At 39.4% G+C, this 18,254-nt stretch overlaps 2 protein-coding genes across 5 annotated transcripts; both read right to left on the bottom strand.

Moving 5' to 3' along the window:
- Positions 1 to 1,700: 1,700 nt before the first annotated feature.
- LOC115739010 (retinitis pigmentosa 1-like 1 protein) lies at positions 1,701 to 3,475 on the bottom strand. Its single transcript, XM_030671856.2, has one exon. The coding sequence runs from the start codon at positions 3,226 to 3,228 to the stop codon at positions 1,885 to 1,887; it is 1,344 nt and encodes a 447-aa protein (XP_030527716.1). The 5' UTR covers positions 3,229 to 3,475; the 3' UTR covers positions 1,701 to 1,884.
- A 1,437-nt stretch (positions 3,476 to 4,912) lies between these two features.
- On the bottom strand, positions 4,913 to 10,689 carry LOC115738991 (5-methylthioadenosine/S-adenosylhomocysteine deaminase-like). Of its 4 annotated transcripts, none has more exons than XM_048278329.1 (10): positions 10,355 to 10,689; positions 10,083 to 10,255; positions 9,834 to 9,992; positions 8,832 to 8,981; positions 8,320 to 8,463; positions 7,177 to 7,333; positions 6,747 to 6,919; positions 6,579 to 6,634; positions 6,196 to 6,298; positions 4,913 to 5,172 (listed from the first exon to the last, which is right to left on the bottom strand). In XM_048278329.1, exons 1-10 carry the CDS (start codon positions 10,602 to 10,604, stop codon positions 5,164 to 5,166), a joined length of 1,374 nt encoding a protein of 457 aa, XP_048134286.1. In that variant the 5' UTR covers positions 10,605 to 10,689; the 3' UTR covers positions 4,913 to 5,163. The 4 variants fall into 4 exon arrangements, with proteins under 4 accessions (XP_048134286.1, XP_030527688.1, XP_048133706.1 ...); XM_030671828.2 differs by lacking the exon at positions 4,913 to 5,172 and adding an exon at positions 5,240 to 5,470; XM_048277749.1 differs by lacking the exon at positions 4,913 to 5,172 and having other exon boundaries at positions 5,814 to 6,298.
- Between the last annotated feature and the right edge of the window lie 7,565 nt (positions 10,690 to 18,254).

Below are 18,254 nucleotides of genomic sequence, written 5' to 3'. Positions count from 1 at the left end.
CGGCGGTGGCAATGGGTGGTGGTCCGTGATTAGCGACAAGGGGCGGCGGCAATGATGGTTGCGGCGACGATCGGTGGTGGAGGATGGTGGTAGGCAGGAGGCATGGTTGGGAGAGAGACCCGTTGAAAATGAAAAGAGGCCAAAGTGATAGAGGTATTGATATTGAGATATTTCTACTTTTGAAAGAGAAGTAAATTTTTTTTTAAATTCTGGAAATGGCTCAAAGATAACTCAAAAGGTAGAAATTTTATTTAGGAGCAAAAATATAATGTTGCGTAACCAAACGAATTTCTGCTTTAAAAATTATATTACCAAATAGATTTATACTCTACAAAAATTTATAGAGCAAAAATTCATTTTTAGAAGTGTTACATGCGTGCCCTAAAATTACTAAATCTTGTCACAAAAATGTAATTAAGTCTTAAAATTTTTAAAAAATGCAATAACGTTGAAAATGAAAAGAGGCCGAAATGAGAGAGATATTTCTACTTCTAACAGAAAAGCAACTTTTTTTAACTTCTGAAAATTAGTTCAAAAATAACTTTAGAAGTACAAATTTACTTTAGAAAAAGAAATATAATGTTGTGTAACCAAACGAATCTCCGCTTCAAAAATTACATTATCAAATAGATTTCTGCTCTAGAAAAATTTATGGAGCAGAAATTTATTTTCAAAAGTGTTACATGCATGCCCTAAAAGTACTAAACCTAATTGAGTCCTAAAATTTTAAAAAATGCAATCAAGTTTTAAAATTTATCAAGTTGATATAATCTGAATTTTTCTATTAATTCCATCTAGGTTGATAAACAAAAAATGTTGGCATGATATTGTTTATTGTTTCACTTTCCTATATTATTTTTTTATCATTTTCTTTCAGATTTTACTTAAATAGGATTAAATAAATTAAAAAAGGATTTTTTCTTCCAAAAGTCAAGTAAGAAAAAAAAATTGTACAAGCCCTTATTGATGGGGCCGACAAGGTGATCAAGCTTCGGGAAGGGCGACCTTCACCAACCCTTTCCAATGACTGGCGGCGAGGTCTAGGTCACAGTTGGCGGTGTGAGTTATGTTTTTCATTTAAATCTTAATTTTTTTTACTTTTTTTAATCTGACTTAGTTTTTTTTTTTAAATTTTCAAATATTTCTTTTTCTAACGTGACGCTTGATGGCCATACATCATCGCCATGTGTCTTAATAAATTAATAAAGTAATATACATCAACATTTTTCGCTAGTTTAGTTGAACAAAGCTAACAAAACGATTTGGTCCACTCAGCTCTTTTTGAAAATATTATGACTCGATCACACTTTTATGACAAATTTTCGATCACACTTTTATGATACTTTTTCCAAAAGAAAATAAGGAAAGCAAGTGTAGATATTCTCCAAGCAAAAGTAGCCGCCACGCCGCTGAATTTTTGGATGCTTTTTCTAAGGTAAATAATGGGCTGCTCGACCTAAAAGATTCAAGAACTACGTGATCTTTAACTCGTGTCTCGCCTGATCTTATCACGAAAAAGGGATACGGCACCCAAAGAAAGTAGCTCTGTCAAGATATTAAATTAAAAAAAGAGCTGCTTTATACTCGCATTGACCAAATTGCAGGCAATAGTCTTCTTGGATTGTTGGCCCACATAAAGCAAAGCTTAATAGATGGGCCTGAATCAGGATTGAAACATTGGGCTCACGAAACAAATCCAATTAACAGAAGCCCAAAAACAACCCGGCATTTCCGACTGCGATTTTATTCTGTAACAGAAGAAAAAGGGTAAAATAGAGAAAAAAAAAACAAAAATGGAAGAATGCTGCAGTTTTTTTTTTTTCTCCCTCATACATCAATTCTTTAGCAACTACCAGACATTCGGATCCCCCATCGCTGTCCGTCTCATCTCTTCTCCCATTTCTTCGGGTCCGGCGACGTGGCCGAACAGTCTATCCCGTCGCACCGGCCGGCGGCCTGCCTCCTCTTCTTCCTCCTCAGCTTCTCGCACAGGAAGGCCCTCTCCAGTTGCTCCACCCTCTGCGACAGCGAGCTCAGCAACCTGGTCTGCCGTTCGTTCCTCTCGAAAATCTCTGCCATTAGCCCCATTATTTTCTCATTGTCCTCCACCATCCTCTCCAGCAACTCCTTGCTCCTCCTGCTGTCCTTTTCCGCGCTCTCCCAGCCTCCGCTCTCTTCGTCTTCGTCGGGCTTTGGAGCCTCCGTCCCGGCGTCTTCCTTCGGCGGAGCGTTCTCGTCGATTCCCTCGACCAGGCTCTGAGGATTGGTGGAGGAATCAGCCGAGCTTTCCGCTCCAGTGGCCATGGCATCTCCCACGGGTTCGCACGGCGATTGAACAGTGTAATTGTCCGCCGTGATCTCATCACCGTTCGCGTGCATCTCAGTCTCTGGCTCGCGTGCTTCGGTATCTACTTCGGCGGCCGCCGGCTGTTCCATCTCCCGATCCCTACCTGCATCAGCTTCAACAGAATGTTCCCCCTCCGGCTTCGCCGCCACGTCAGCCTCTGGCGCCGCATGCACCTCGCGCGCCGCTGGAGTTTCTTCTGTTTGGTAACTCTCGCTACCAGCATCGACCGAATGCTCCGCGTCCGCCATTTCTGGTCCACTTCCTTCTCCCAATCGCGCCGTAACAGCCTCGGTTGTGCTCGACAGAGGCGCAACACCAGAGCCACGATTGTCAGCCTCTGCAGATTCTCTCTCCGCCACATCGCCACCTTCGACATCTGCCTCCTTGGCAGAATCATCCATGCTCTGTCCGGCGACGATGGCGTCCACTCTCTCCTGCAACGCGATCGCTCTCCTGGTCACCGCCTTCCTGCACTCCCTCACCCCGCCATCCACGCCTCGGACCGAGTCCAACCTGAAGAGCAGACTCATCAGCGTCTCGTTCACCTTCAGCCTCTCCCTCTCGTCTCGCCTCAACAGCTCCACCGCCTCCGCGGTCGAGATCCTCCTCTCGACCTCGTCGACCTCCCTCCGCACCGCCGCGATCCTCCTCACGCTCCTCCGCACGAGGAATCCCCTGAACACGCTCTGGATCTTGAGCGCCGAGGCGGACCGGCTCCGCTCCGATCCGACGAAGTGGACGGGGATCGAGACAACCTTCGGGGACGGCGACGGCGCCGCCGGGCGGTGGATCGGGACGGCTCTGACGGGAGGGGAGTAGTAGCGAGGACGGGGTTGGGAAGGCGCGCTCCAATGGCTCCTGAAGAACGGGCTATCCATCATCAGCTGCGACGAACTCTTTTTTCTTCTCGGGACTCGCGAGTTCTTGTTGAGCTCTGTGATGGCGGAGGAAGGAGGGCTGAGAGGTTTTTATAGAGGGGGTTGAGATTCGAGAAGTTCCAGAAGTTTCAGGAGGAGAATTGTTTTGGGCGAGGAAGAAGTATCTGGACAAGTGTAGATTCTTCTGTTTTACCATTGGCTGGCTCAACGTTAAACAGGGTGCTGACTGGTGCGTCGTTGAACACCTCGACGGGAGCGAATCCCTTCCCACGGGTAAATACGACAAAAAAAATAGTAGATTGCCACGTCGGTGCTATTGATTTTCGAATTACAAAACATTCCGAACTAAGGTTGTGTATATTTCAAAAAACCGTTTTCCTCAATTTTTGGCATTTGCATCTATTGAAAAAATGAGCGTAGGAGCGTGTTGCCGACTAAAATTTAAGTTCAAGACAATAATTTCCTCTTTAAATCAGCAAAAATCATTTTTCAAAATATGATTAGGTATTCGTGTTTGAATTAGAAACTCTACGCTTAGGCACAAGAATCCCAATACTCGTTCTCAGTCCTATGGCAAAGAGACGGGATCCATCGAGGCCAAGCCTAGGACTCCAGTGCCCTAGGCCGGGTCTATCTAGGCCGCGCTTGGGTCCATCAAGTCCAAGCCGAGGACACTCATGCCACTGACGCCATATCCACTAATATCAAGGCCGAACCCTAGTTCTTGATGCCCGTACCCAAGTCCATTAATGCCAATTTTTTTAGTTTTTTGAATTAATTTTCTATATTTTTTTTTCCTTCTTCCTTTATAGGTTGCCGACCAACAAGGCTCCACGAGGTCGAGCACAAGCCTTCTTGAGCTCGGCGGGCATGAGCAAGCTCGACCTCGCCATATCCCGGCTAGCTTGAGCCTCACCGACCCTCACCTATAACCCGTAGCCACCATCCCCACAACCAACCGGAGGAATATGCATTATCATATTCTCATTTGAAATGAATATCTTATTTGGATAATCTATGTGTAACTTATTTTTGTTGTTCATAGTGCAAACTTAGCGACTAGGAAGCCAATTAGCATATTCCCTTAATTTAAATTAACGAAATGACAACATTGAACATTTTAATATAGTTTAGAAATCAAATTGAATATTTACCAATAATTCGAAGATTACATTGAAAATTAAAAATTCCAAGACGAGATTGCATATTAAATCAAAGTTCAGAAACTATTTGTGTCATTTTTACTTAAAAATAATTTACTCATTCCGTAGGGTGCCCATTAAATGTGATTTCCAAAATGTGTTTCCGGCCCATTTTAAATCTCTCTATAGACTAAATTAAACGTATAGAAGAAAAAAAAAAAACTAAACCTCGAAATTTTAACAATAAAACTCCATGAAATCCCACGTATGATGCAAACTATAAAAGGTAATGGTGCATCTCTATCTATAGGGTAAAAATGTAATTTAAAATCCTCAAGACTGGCAATTCACATATATGGAACACATACCAAATTTTATTTCTGAATCTTGCTACTCCTACAGTCTACAACCAGTTAAATAAATTCCACAATATTACATAATTTCACAAATGTCGTATTATGTTATGACCCTCTTGTGGATTCAACTTTTATTCTATTCTTTTCATTCTACTACAAAGGAGTCTCATTTGCTGAAATAACTCAATTCTTTGGCCTTTTCTCTAGTTTTCCTTTGCAGAATCCGTTTACTGGTCACACAATGGGAAAGCGTCTAGTTCCGACACTTGATAGGTACTTATCCACAATTAAGTACATCTTGAACAAACCACACGTACCGAAGTTTTTTTTTTTTTAATTAACCATGTCAGATAATTAGGACCATAGCATGAAAAGACGGTCTTCCTCTATACCTTGAGACAAAGTTTGAAGCCATATGTGGTTGTTTAGCAGTTAAATAGTCATTCAGCCTGCACTTGAATCAAAAGACTGCACCAGAATCAAGAGGGAAGCTAACGTTTGGTAAGTCCACACCAGTCAAGGAAGAGAAATCTTAACATACACACCCTCCACAGCATTTTTCTGGAGGTAAACTAGTAGTCCAAGGAAAGCGAAACTACATATAACAGTATCCGTGCAAGATGTCATGAGCACACATCTGCAGGGAGAAGTAACTTACTAAAGTAGGTTCATTCTATTTGGAATCTTGATGCCAGCTCTTCTCAAGAGTTCACTTGAAGCCCGCTTTGCTAGTGAAATAACTTCCTCCTGTGGGATTCCAGCAATATCAGGAACCCATTGACTAATTTACAAAGTGCATGTTCTTCGCTATGGCTTGCTAGGGTATGTTATCCAAAAAATGAATGATTTGAAACATATTTTTCTAAAATCGATCACTTGTATCACTTGTAAAAGTGAATGAACAAAAAATATTTTTATAATCCATGAAAATGTTTAGATATACATTGTTGTCAATATTTAAAATTTTTTCCTTTGAATAATTATTTCAAACGATACAAGCGACCATGTTACGGAAAGTATTTTCCAAATCATTTTATCTTCTAAGAAACAACCGGAACCTAAAGAGTAAGACATATATGTTACTAAGCAGGAAGCTTTCTTAAACCTGGGACACTGCACATGGATCATAAATTAAATACCTCGTGAAAATGGCTAGAAAGAAGAGAAGAACTAGAGCAAATATCAACGTCTCATCAGAAAGACCAACTACAAAATTTTGGTAGCTGCCAAAAGATAGAACCAAAATAGTTCGATAACCAAGCAGGTAGAGAAAAGAAGGAAGACAAACTTTGTGAAGCTTCATGCTTCTTAGTAGAAAAGAAACAAAGCAATGGATTACAGAAAGGCAATTGAAAATGATGGCATGATCCACACAAACATGACCTTGAAGGCATAAGGAGTAAAAACATAGTCTCAATTTGACCCCGGTGAATTAGTTGCATGCAATCAATTGAATAGGCTCGGAACATTACCTCATTGACTGATAAAATCCTTTTGTCCTTCATAATCCACTGACCATTGCACATCACAGAATCAATGTTTTCAGTTCTCATGCAATATACAAGGCCAGAAATGCTGCGAAACGACAAACATACATCTTAACTTCGTTGGATTGAGCACATTAGGGGAAAAAGTTATAAACTTGTTCAGGGACTCGGCAAAGTGGCCACATCTTCTAACTGAGTTTTCCCTTTTTGAAGTCTAGATTATGTTAGAGTCTAACACTGCGTAGAACACTTCATCAAATACTACACATGTTTAAGAAGAATATGCCCATCGTATATCTGCATGACTGATGAGTTAGAATTGACTGAACACCACGCAATGTGGAGTTTCTAGAACAACAATCGCATACCAGTCATGAAGAGGAACCATATGCCAAGTGGAAGCATTGATCACGAGCATGTCAGCCTATAAATGAAAAACCAAGTCAATAATCATTTTCTCGATCTCAAGCAATATGAGCGAGTGGCCAAAAACAAACAAAAGCAATATGAGTGAGGAGTGATAAAGGCCAAAGTACCTTTTTCCCAACCTCAAGTGAACCAATTTCATCGTCCCAGAGTACTGACTTAGCACCATTTATTGTTGCCATTCTGAGCACAGTTTCAGCAGGAAGTGCCGTAGGATCAGTTACGCCATTTTTGAAAACTTCACGTCCTTTGTTTATAAGTGAAGCTAGGTACATCTCATCAACTGTACAGCAATAAAGAATGCATGAATCAGCGGAATTCACTATTCTGAAAAATATGTGAAATGCTGTCACATAGTTAATATGACCAGTCAATGGTGATTATCAAACTACGCAAGACTTCATTTCTATATGCCCAGCAGAATCAAAACGCCGGGATGATTATGATTGTCGTTAAACTAACAGATAGGAAAATCTCTTTCAACATGAGCTTCCAAATGCACATAGCTTTGGAACACACAGATTTAAAGTTTGGACGAACCAACGCTCATTCTGTTGTTTGATGGCGCACCATCCGTTCCTAATGAAACACAGATTCCAGCGTCAAGCATCTCCGTAATAGGTGCGAATCCCAGCATTTTCATTGCAGCAGCGGGGCAATGAGAAACTTTAACTCCAGCTTGTGAAAGAAAACCAACCTAAAGGAGAGGAAGGATGATCTTCACAACTGAGGGCACGAATATGAATGCAATATATTACAACGAGCACTTATGGACACTCAGAACAATGATGTCTCTGTCCATATATTGAGACTTCTAAACTTCACACATAGGAAAAAAAATCAAACATGAAGTTATTATTACTTAGCTGACTACAGCTATTCTATGGATGGTCTTTAATCTATTGTCTTTTCGTCTTCACTACAAACCACCAGAATCTGCATAATACACCTTTTAACGGAGTGTTACAAGGAACCCTTACTACAAGCATTATAAGGATTAATCTGCAAGGAGCATGGACACACGGCAAAATTGATCAATTTCGTGTGGAATGGGACTTACTGTAGGATTCAGCAAACAACAAGCCAAAAAGGCATCATATACTACTGTTCCAAATAGAGATAATCAACAGGAGGGTGGCTCGCCTGGCCCACCCAAGACCAAGAGGGAAATGGAGGGCTTGGGCAATTCAATAGGCCCAACCTTCGAGCCAGGCCTAGGCCCGCCCAATGATCATCTCTGGTTCAAGATACTATAATGGCCCTACACCATTCGAGTTCCACCCTTTATCATTCAGAACTTATATTAGAAATTGGCAATGGCTGACGCAAAGGAAATCTGTAGAGATGAACTTTTTAAAGGAGAAAGAGATCAACTTCAAACTTTTCATCTATCAACAACTCGAGAATGGGAAAATGCACGTGGTATTCTCACTTTTATCAGTCTTAAGAGTTGAGTATTTCATGTTTCTGCAAATTCTATCCTAAATATGGAGAGCAGCAATTTGTTCTTCTCTTGTCAAAGCTGAATCAATTATAAAAAAACGAGACAGATCTAGAGTAAGAAGAACACAGCAAGACAATTTCTTAATCCTCAATGACAATCATGACAAGATAAGAGATATGGTACTACAGATGCAAAGCAACAAAAGATGGGTTACTCTACAGAGTGCAGCAGCAGTCCACCTCAGTACTGTTCACCCAAACTGTATGAGCTGTAAGCAAATTGTCCTGTAAGAAGTCAACCTTCTCCAGGTATGTTACCGTTCCATGATCAACATTCCGTGTCTCAGTTACCAGCTGATTCTCATAGGGTATCTCTGCAACATGCTAAATAAATAAAAAAATCAGCTTGATCTATCACAGGAATTGGAAGTTTCAATATAGACTATTACAATAGTCGAAGGCCCCCCTAAGTTAACAAAGAATATTTCCAGAAGAAATGGGTTACTCCCCACCCCCAAAAAAAATAAGAAAAAGAGGAAAAAAAATCCAGGCTGTGCAAGCTTACAGCTAGAAGAAGAAAGAAAAGAAGCTGTAAGGTTTTTCTTTTTTTTTCCTTTTAAGAAGCTGTAAGGTTGAATAGTTGAGTTTTCTCACTTTTACGGGCTCTCATTAGAGATTTTGAACACGTGTCAGTACAAAGCCTCTTCACTGTGATGCTCTAGGAAAAGAGCGAGTGATAAAAGAACAAGTACCATGTGAATTCCGGTTTTCAATTCTCTTGCGGTATCCCTCGTTGCAAGTAGTAGTTCATCAGTGCAATTCATAATTTGCCTGATTCCAAGCCATATTCTAATACGTCCATCAGCAGTATCATGATGCTTCTCATAGAGCTCCTTCTGTGACTGCATCCTTTAAGCCAATTGCTATGAGTCACATGTTGATAGCTATGACTCAATTTACAATGCAGTTGAAACTAGAGATAGTCAAGTGAGGAAAAAGTGAAGCCTATTATGCAATTTCATATAAATATTAATGAGATTTATGATATCTGTAGATACTACGTTCCAGGGAGACATTGAGAGGCATCTAGAAACAAAACTTCAGAAAATAAACAGACCAAAGCAGGAGGATATAGAAAAGAAATCATGTCCTCCATACTGTGGTGTAATCTCTGTGATTCTATGAATTCCTAGAAAGCAGGAATTTATGCAGCAAGTGAATCAAAAAAGAACTTGGGTACTACTATTTCCCAAGTCAAAGCTCCCCATTATCTTTTTAAGGCTTGTTCAACAAAATCAATATTTTACAAGTAAAACTTGGTTTATTTCATCACTGCTGAACATATTTGCCCGCATGCTGATTATTATCTAAAGGACAACTGCTAAGAACGGCAATACTGAATAGCAACTAAGCCTCTGTCCACATCTGTTTATATCCATCTCAGGAATTCCAGGCATGTCCCTTTAGGCCTCTCTATACAAGCTTGATATCAGTCCCAGTGGTCACATTCTTCATGGAGTTCATTGTTAATTTAAACCTTCTATACATCTTCAGTCACTAGGAGCGTTGTCCGTGCATGTTCTCTAGTATGTCAAAGAAACTGAAAATTACCACGGTTAAAGCCAAAACTGCAGCTATATTTATAGCCAAACAAATACAGGCAAGTCTAATTTAGCCCAAAAGGACCGATTTTGTCTAGACATAGACTCCCTTAATGCAATAATGACTATTAGCACTGGGCTCAGCTCAGCAACCTGCATACAGTCCTGTGCAGTTCGAACAGCCCAAGATGCCGGCAAACCCTCACCGGAGTCCATGACAGACTGAGCCAAGCATGCACGTAAGCCAAGTGATTCCACCGCTCTAGCCATTCCAGGAACATGCTGCCCTCCTGCCTCAGCAAAGCAAGTGACCTGCTCCAATGAAACCACAACATCGCAGCTTGCGATTCAAGAAAAGCCCAACGAACACCAGAGTCAAATTCCACAACATCCGGCGCTTACACCGGAGTGAATGAGCTCGATTCCGCAAAGCAGAGTGGAAATGTAGGAATCCTCCTCGGTCATGCTGGCCTCATAAGGCCATATCCGGTCGTGCAACCAAGTCACCAGATCGACGTCGTCGGCTATCCCTCGGCCTAACTGCTGAGACGTGTGCACATGCGTGTTGACAAAACCTAGTTCACTAAATCGAAGTCAAAATCGACCAGCAGAAAGCGAGCACTACTGCTTGCGAGTACCGATTGAAGTACAGAGAGAGAAAGGAAGGGGGGGACCTGGGAGTAGAATCTGGCCGCGAAGGTCGATGACTTCGCCGGCGACGTCGCCGAACTGGCGAAGAAGGTCGACCGAATGGCCGATGGCTTTGATCCTGTCGCGCTCGATGACGATGGCGCCGTTTCCGTAGACGCGGCTCTCGGAGTCCATGGTGACGATCATGGCGTTGTGGAGCACGACGAGCGAGCTTCTGTGAGGTTCCATCTTCGAGAGACTCGCTCTGAAAGCTCGATCGCCGGTCAAGAGCATGAGGTCGCTGACCAGTGGGAAGATGGCGAGCAGAAGAAGCAGGCCTTGTTGGAGCGGAGCAATTTCTTCAGTTGAAGAAAGGAGACCGCCCCGTTCTCGCACTAGGACCACCCTTAAAAATTTGAATGTTTTTATTCGTTTTTGTTAGAAATGAAAGTAATCATTATTTAGAAAATATTTTTCAAATCACTCATTTTTTTTTAAAATAAATAAAGCAACTAATAATGAAATTTCATTTAAATAGACCTCGGTAGTTTCAAGCGGCGGAAAAGTAATAAGTAATAACATTTCCACAATCAAAAAATCTTCTTTTACGACATTTTCAAATGAGAGTCCGAAGTATTATCATTTTCTCAACAAAAGGGGCTTAAAGTGGGCCTTAGTTTAATAAGGACGTGAAGTGCTTTCGTTGTTTCAAAAAAGGCCTAAATAATGGCATTTTCGTCATTTACCTTTTTTTTTGTTTTGTTTTCGTTTTTTCCCTTCTTTGAAATAACAAAGGCACTCCGATTTCAAATATTTAAACCCTTATTTGAAAAAATGAGAGAACTCCAGGTTGTTATTTAGAATTTTCCCTAGTTTCTTAAATTGAAAAAAAAAATATTATAGTTCCAATATTCACTGCATTGAGAGTTCTTTAGTGCTTGCACTTTGAAATTCTATGTAATTGACCGCCTTAATAAAGCTCGACTCGTAAAGTATCTCACTAACCTTGTAGACCAGTTAGGAGTTAGGATACAGACACGAGCCGAATCCCATAATGGAGTCGGCCAAATATTGCAATTGTTTTGAAGATTGACGGTGCGTGCCCGCAAAATTCAAATCGTGGCATGTGCTTGGTACGTGCATGGTAACACTTCTGAAGTAAAATTTTTGCTCCATAATTATTTCCGAAGCAGAAATTTATTTGGTTACACAACTTTATTTTTCTACTTTTGAAGTAATTTTTTGCTTTAGAAGTTGTTTTTGAACAACTTTCAGAAGTATAAAAAAAAATTACTTCTCTCCAAAAGTTAATCGAAAAAAGACAATCCGCGGCCTGTGACCTTTGTCCACTACCATTGGTGACGGCCATCCACCGCTGGTGGTCTCCTCCAGTCATTAACTAAAAAAATATATTTTAAAAAATAATAATTAGTTTTCAAAAATAAAAAATTGTAAAAATTTTTCACTAAATTTGTATTGCATGAAAATGTTTTAGCAATATTATTTTTTTAACGAATTATAAGAAATAAACGTTCCATGATTTAGTTAAATGGCATCCCACAAAGACACAATAATGGCAAAATGGACCGAGCAATTGATCCAAGTTGGTTAAATGGCATCGCGCAAATATTTTAAAGTGAACTAAACAATCCTACAAAGACAACTGTCTTATTTCTCATATTCTTGAAAGCAAGGAAATTTGGTGTTAAGAAAGCAAAATGCATGTATGTTTTTATTTGTCAATATTCTTCACACATTTCAAAGCACTATGCAGGTTTATGAATGCCATTTTCAAATGCGCTCACTTGAAATTTCTTCTTAGGTTCTCAACAAATACCATTGTTGGAAATAATTGATGCTAGATAATTGAAACTCTCCTGCTTCTATAATTGATGCTAGATAATTGATGCTAGATAATTGAAATAATTGATGCTAAATAATTGCGTCTATGACAGAATGCCAACTATTATTACTTGTGTAACATTATTCATCCAAACATTGAAGTTTTCTTAACTTTGCAAATTTCTTCATTAAACTACTAGAATTTCTTGGTGGTAGCTGCACTTGTGCTGAGCAGGAGGGATGCCTAAGGTTCGACAAAGGCCCTTGGAAAGATCCCAGCATTTCCAAGGTGACGTAGTAATATTTTTTGCATTTGACTTAGAACTTAAAGATGACTTTTTTTTGTCAATTTGTTGGATTGATGGATTTAAGAAAGAAATTTATATGCAATATATGTATATATGGTTCTTAAAGGTGAAGCATAGTGTTTTAGACAAATTGTGACCATTTCAAGCTGTGCGGCAGAATTATTGTTTGTCATAAATCAACTTGTCTAATGGTATGATTTATTGAATGTATCACGATACACCTCTGAACTAGATACTTTTTAGGCATGAAGAAGATTTATATAATATGCCCATTGGGACATAAATCACGCTAGAGGCACAGGCGAGGAAGTACCGGAATGACCTGTGCTTTTAGCATGGATATATCTGTTTCGCCATCATATTTATTAATGGAATTTTCCCCAGAAAATTGGTCTCCATTTGCATAAAATAATTAATAACAAATTATACTTAAATCCGTCAGAATTTGCATTTCGCATTTCTCAAATAACATACATTTTAAGTTAGGATCACTAATTTTTCGTAGAAGATTTTGTATTAATAATGTTGTAAAAGTGAAAATTTTAACCATTATCAAACGAATTTTTGTTCTGGAAGCATAAATTTTGTCATATTACCAAATGTCTTTCTTTGATCAGAAATTAATTTCCGAAGCAGAAGTAGAAAAATCAACTTCTGGCCAGAAGTTGATTTCTGAATCAGAAATGCTACCATGTGCGCCCTTAATCTATGTACACAAATTCATTTTCAACTATGAAGCTGTGATGGCCTAAATCTTCGCCAACTTGAGCTACAAGAGGATTAGTAAATATCGGACTTGGATAAGTGGCGAAAGTGAATTGTGGGCAATAAGTTTGGCTAGGCGAGAGCTTAAGATCATGGACCATTGGTTGTCGATAAATGCTTTGGTTTTATTTGAACTGGCTCACACAGATATTAGACCGAGTTGGTGCGCGAAGCCTTGTCCTAAGACCTCCACTGGCTACCTCACTATATAAGCCATTACCCTCTCTCCTCATTTTTCTTCCATTCTTTCTTCCCGTGGAGCAATCCCCCAATTTCTCTCTTCTCTCTCTCTCGTTTGGTTGCTCCCCCACCCGAGCTCCCTCTCCCTCTCGTTCTTGCTTTGAGCCAGCGACCGTGGCACGGCGACGATAATCCACGAGCTCTGGCATTTGGAGTGAGGAAGGGTGGGATGGTTCGAGCTCATTTCTTTGGCAAATCGAGCTCCGTCTTTTTCCGACGACAACTCAAGGCAAGTAGATATCTATCTTTACTCCTAGGCTGACTGTTTATCTTTGATTCGAGAGTGAAAGGTTAGATTTGACAATGGGTACGCGAATGGACGATTGAGTTTGCATGGCGAGGAAATTGGCATTTCATGTACGATCCATTTGTTGGCTGGGTGTCTATGGGTTATGGGTAAGCCTAACTCGTGAGTTGATCGTCCTGAATGTTATCGGTTGCGGCGAATTGAAGTTGGACTCCAAAGAGGTGGTTCGGCTATAAGCTATGAGGAAAGACCCATGAGCTTGGCACTTGCTTGGTGTGTTCGTTGGTTAAATGATTAAATTCTTGCTTTGGGTAGATTGGAACAAGAGTCGTTCGCTCGAGAGATCACCTATTCAATGCGGATCAGAATTGGGAGCCATTCGGGCGTTTGGATTTGAGATAGGGAAGGGAGGTTTGGTGGATACGGGCGGCTCCTTTTTGTTCCTCATCGTGTTTGTGAGCCTTTCGTTCTTATATTTCGAGTTGTCTTTGTTGGGTGGTTAGTTGCTTGTTACGATATGTTTGATTGAATAAATGAATGGACTACCTAGTTGTTTGGTTAGATACTCACTTGCCGAGCTTATAGCTCACTCTTGTGGTTTAAACATTTTTCAATTTAGTAGCAAGGACAGGCCACAAGGTGATGCCATAGATGTCGATGGTGAAGATGAAGCTCGTCGGAGATGTCATTAAGTTGAGAGTAGTTATAGCATCATGTCACTTTCTTTATAAATCTTTAAACTTTTGTAAAGAACTTTCTGAAAGATATACATATAAGTATATGAACCTAATTTTCTTTCCCGAGTCTTTTACTTGAGAGCCGTGTGTTTTCTCGGGTTTACGAACCCTATGAGTAAACCCGAACCTTTTATGTGTCGTGCCTACCGTTTGTTTTTCCATGCACTTGTATTTTTACCCAGTCTTACTCATGCGCCCTATGATATATATTTTCAAATTAAACCAGAATGCGATCAAAGCAGTGGGATTAAAAATGGTCCTTTACGTATGTCATATCAGAGCAAGATGATTAAGGATCGGTTTCTTACAACTTGGTATCAATGTAGGAGAATTAAGGATCCATCCTTGACAGAAGCTCATCCTGTGAGAGCTAAGTTGCTTAGCAAAACGGTTTGTTGTAAAGTATAGGAAAATTACCAAAAAATTCACAGATCTATTGCACTTGTGCCAATATAGTCATAAACTTTTCAATTTAACCAATTAGTCCTAAACCTTTCGATGATTTGCCAATGTAATAATTCTGGCTAAATTTAATCCCATATCGCTAAGCGGATGCCAGCGGTGTCACTTGGACTTTTTTTATTTTTTATTTTTATTTTTTATTCTTTATATATATTTTTTTTGTTCAACCAAGTCAAATGTCGACCCTTGCCACCGCCTAAGAAGAAAAAATCATAAATTTATAAAAAAAAATTAGAAATTGCCAATGTTAACTCCGGTTGTGCCATATAAGACGGCTAGCTTCCAATCTGCGATTTTTTACTAAAACTGACCGGAATGACTCTATTGACAAATCGTCAAAAGATTAATGACTAAATTGACCAAATTAAAATATTTATGACTAAATTGGCACACGTACAAAATGTTTATAAATTTTTTAGCCATTTCCTCCAAAAAGATAGTAATGTATGTATATTTCTTTAAATGTGATTAAATACTGATCTGAACAAAATAAAAGAAAAATCCTCAAAACGTAAAACAAGAATTAAATCAAATGAATACTACTTCATGTTAGTCATCACGTGAATTTTTGTCATTAATATTTTAGGTTTTCCATTTCGTTTTCTGCTTACTTTGACAATTTTTTTTTTTTTGTTGTTCTTTATGGGAATCCTGCTCATCCGGTTTCCTTGGAAAAATTATCGGTAGCAGCAAGAAGTAATTTAGAACCTGCATGGCAACGATTCTAATCCGAAAAAGTAATTCTAATTAGATTGATTTTTTTCATTCCGTTCCCGAATGAGTTTTAGAAAATCAGAACGTATTTGGTAAATACACAAAATTTCTGTTCCTAGAACATAAACGCGTGTAGTAACTACACAAAATTTTTATTCCCGAAAATAATTTCACTTCCCAATTTTTGCCATTTAAGTCAAATAATTAAGTAGTTATTTTTGTGAAATTTCATCCTACATTTTGAATTAATTGAAAATTAATTCATATTGATTCTCTTATATAACATATTACATATTGAATATAACATTTTTTTGGTGCTATTTCGCCTAATTGCCATGTCATAAAGAGTCATTTGAAACTTAAAAAAAGAAAGACTACATTGGATTAGTGTGTAATTTCAGATTAGCTCAAGCCCTCCCAGTCCTATAACAAATCACAATGAGGGAATATCAATGTCAATCTTAATGTGATCGGTGGCATGTATAGGTGTACATGTAAATAGAGTCGCCACCAATCTTTGAGGATGATAAACCAAAAACATTATCAAACGGTCGGGAGAAACCATTTGATTCTACACAACTAGAGAAATCTAGGATTCATGGACTTGATTACGTTGGTATTTCCACCGATACCCTTTTAGCACCGAAGTTAAGTGTTTTCTAAAAATAGATTTTCAATTCGTTTGTAAACTTATGAGGTAAGCTAATGCTAAGTGTTCATGCGGGTTGTTTTTGTCTTTTTTCAAATTTTCTAAAACTAATACCTAAACCTTGGCAAATCAACAAATGAAATGAAGTGAGCAATCAAGGAATCATAGCACCGATAAATCGTATCATAAAATCCTAACGAAACCCTAAGGGCTTAGAGAAATGTGGTTTGAGTTTAATTTCAAAGGTATTATGATTTTCCTAAAAAAGAATAAAGTCTATGAAATCTAGGCCCAAATCTATGAAAATGAGGTCAAACTAGCCTAATCTAAGCTTTTTCTATTTTTAGGGATTTTGTAAATTTTTTTTTTTTTTTTTAAAGAATTTTTTCGATTTTTAATTTTTGTGTTATCTTATATATTTTTCTTTGAAAATGAGATCTCGTTCCGTTTTAGGTCGAGGGAAAAGTGATGGGAGCTAAAAGGGAAAGGAAGAGATGTGGGACTTTAAATGATTCTTTTTTTCGGAACCAACTTTTTTTTTATTCTTATTTTTGCTCCAAAACTGTTCTCGAGAACAAAATCAGAATCATTTACGTCACCAAACATGATTCTCATCTTTTTTTTGTTCTTGAGAATAGAATCAGAGAACCAGAATCGTTGTCATGCAGGCCCTTAGAATAACCCCACACTAGCCACTATTTTTATTTAGGAAAATGGATGTGGGGGTTTCGAATCCCTACATTTGGAGGAGTGGGTTAGGGACGTAGGAGATGAGAGCAGGATTTCGTAATCTGTACGCGGTACATAGCGCACACCATAGACCTTGTATAGTAAAATACGATAGAATAGAACTGGAAAAAAAAAAAAAGGAAATATTTTAGAATCTAATGGAAGATCCTCAATATAATTATTGCGTTTGTACAGTAGAGTCACGCTTACACACTGTAGCTTCTCTCCAAGAATCTAGTGGAAGATCCTTCGGAATGAGTTCAGCCTCATCCTCCTGCAGTGCTGTGGCAAAAGCTGATTAGCTATAAAACGAAGTTTATCTGTGGTGAGGGTGGCCTCTATTAGAGTCATAACCCCCCTCAAATTCGTAGTTATCTTTTCATGGGCTCGAAGAAGAAGAAGGGGGAGATGTCGTCATTCAGACACGACCTTCTTCATCAGATTACGCTGGATTAGGTATCGCCGACGCTGACCAAAAGTACGTCGTTTTCTTCTCTGCTCCTCCTCCGGCTTCTCGAGGGAATTTCTACGCCTGATGTGAGCCAGTGACACGTCGTTGAGAAAGCAATCCAGCTCAAATTTTGGGGACCGCAATAGAATAACCCCGACGACTCGGGCTTTATCTGCGAGTCCGTGACGCCACAACGAACAGGGTTCTACAGGGAAAGTTCAAGACTCTTGGCCCCCGCTTCGACACGCCGACCAGACCAGTCTGGCTTTTGAAGCTTTCTGGGGCAGATAGCTAGGCATCCGCGAGAGAGCATCTCGTGCATCCAAAGAAATTCTTGATCGAATGAAGCAAATCGGTCACGGTTCGGTATAGATGATCCGCCGCCGCGAATCGAGAGAACTTAACATTACTATCTTGATCAGCTTAGAATCTTGACGGCCATGTTTTAGTTTCCGACTGCACCAGACACTTTCTTCATCTAACTTTCACATTTTGGGCTCCGAAACTAATGACGTTATGCGTCCCTCGCAAGCATAAGCCGTTGCAGCCATGCGGATCCTCGGTTATCACAAAAAAAAAAAAAAAAAACTAATGACCTTATGCTTAAAAAGATGAATTGGTTGAGCTCAAGCTCAATCTCATCGCCGATACATGAAACCGGAACTGTATATCGCGGCTCACGAAACTCTAATCCTTTCGTGAAAGAAAAGGAAGAAATATATATATCTTGAAAGAAGAGAATTAAGGAACTCCAGGATGCAGGGTTAGATGATTTTTGGTAAACCACTGTTTATATGATA

This window comes from Rhodamnia argentea, chromosome 1 (genome assembly GCF_020921035.1).
Source record: "Rhodamnia argentea isolate NSW1041297 chromosome 1, ASM2092103v1, whole genome shotgun sequence".
NCBI lineage: Eukaryota > Viridiplantae > Streptophyta > Magnoliopsida > Myrtales > Myrtaceae > Rhodamnia > Rhodamnia argentea.
The sequence above is the reverse complement of the archived record's forward strand: the minus strand, read 5'-3'. Positions and strand labels throughout refer to the sequence as shown.

What these genes read in the sequence shown, in the direction of transcription:
- LOC115738991 (XM_048277749.1), bottom strand. Translation starts at nt 10,604, where the DNA reads ATGCTCTTGACCGGCGATCGAGCTTTCAGAGCGAGTCTCTCGAAGATG. An exon ending in CTGCACAGGACTGTATGCAG is followed by an intron (nt 8,982 to 9,833) that starts GTTGCTGAGCTG and finishes TAAAGGATGCAG; the next exon opens with TCACAGAAGGAGCTCTATGA. An exon ending in ATGGTTCCTCTTCATGACTG is followed by an intron (nt 6,299 to 6,578) that starts GTATGCGATTGT and finishes GTCGTTTCGCAG; the next exon opens with CATTTCTGGCCTTGTATATT.
- LOC115739010 (XM_030671856.2), bottom strand. Translation starts at nt 3,228, where the DNA reads ATGATGGATAGCCCGTTCTTCAGGAGCCATTGGAGCGCGCCTTCCCAA.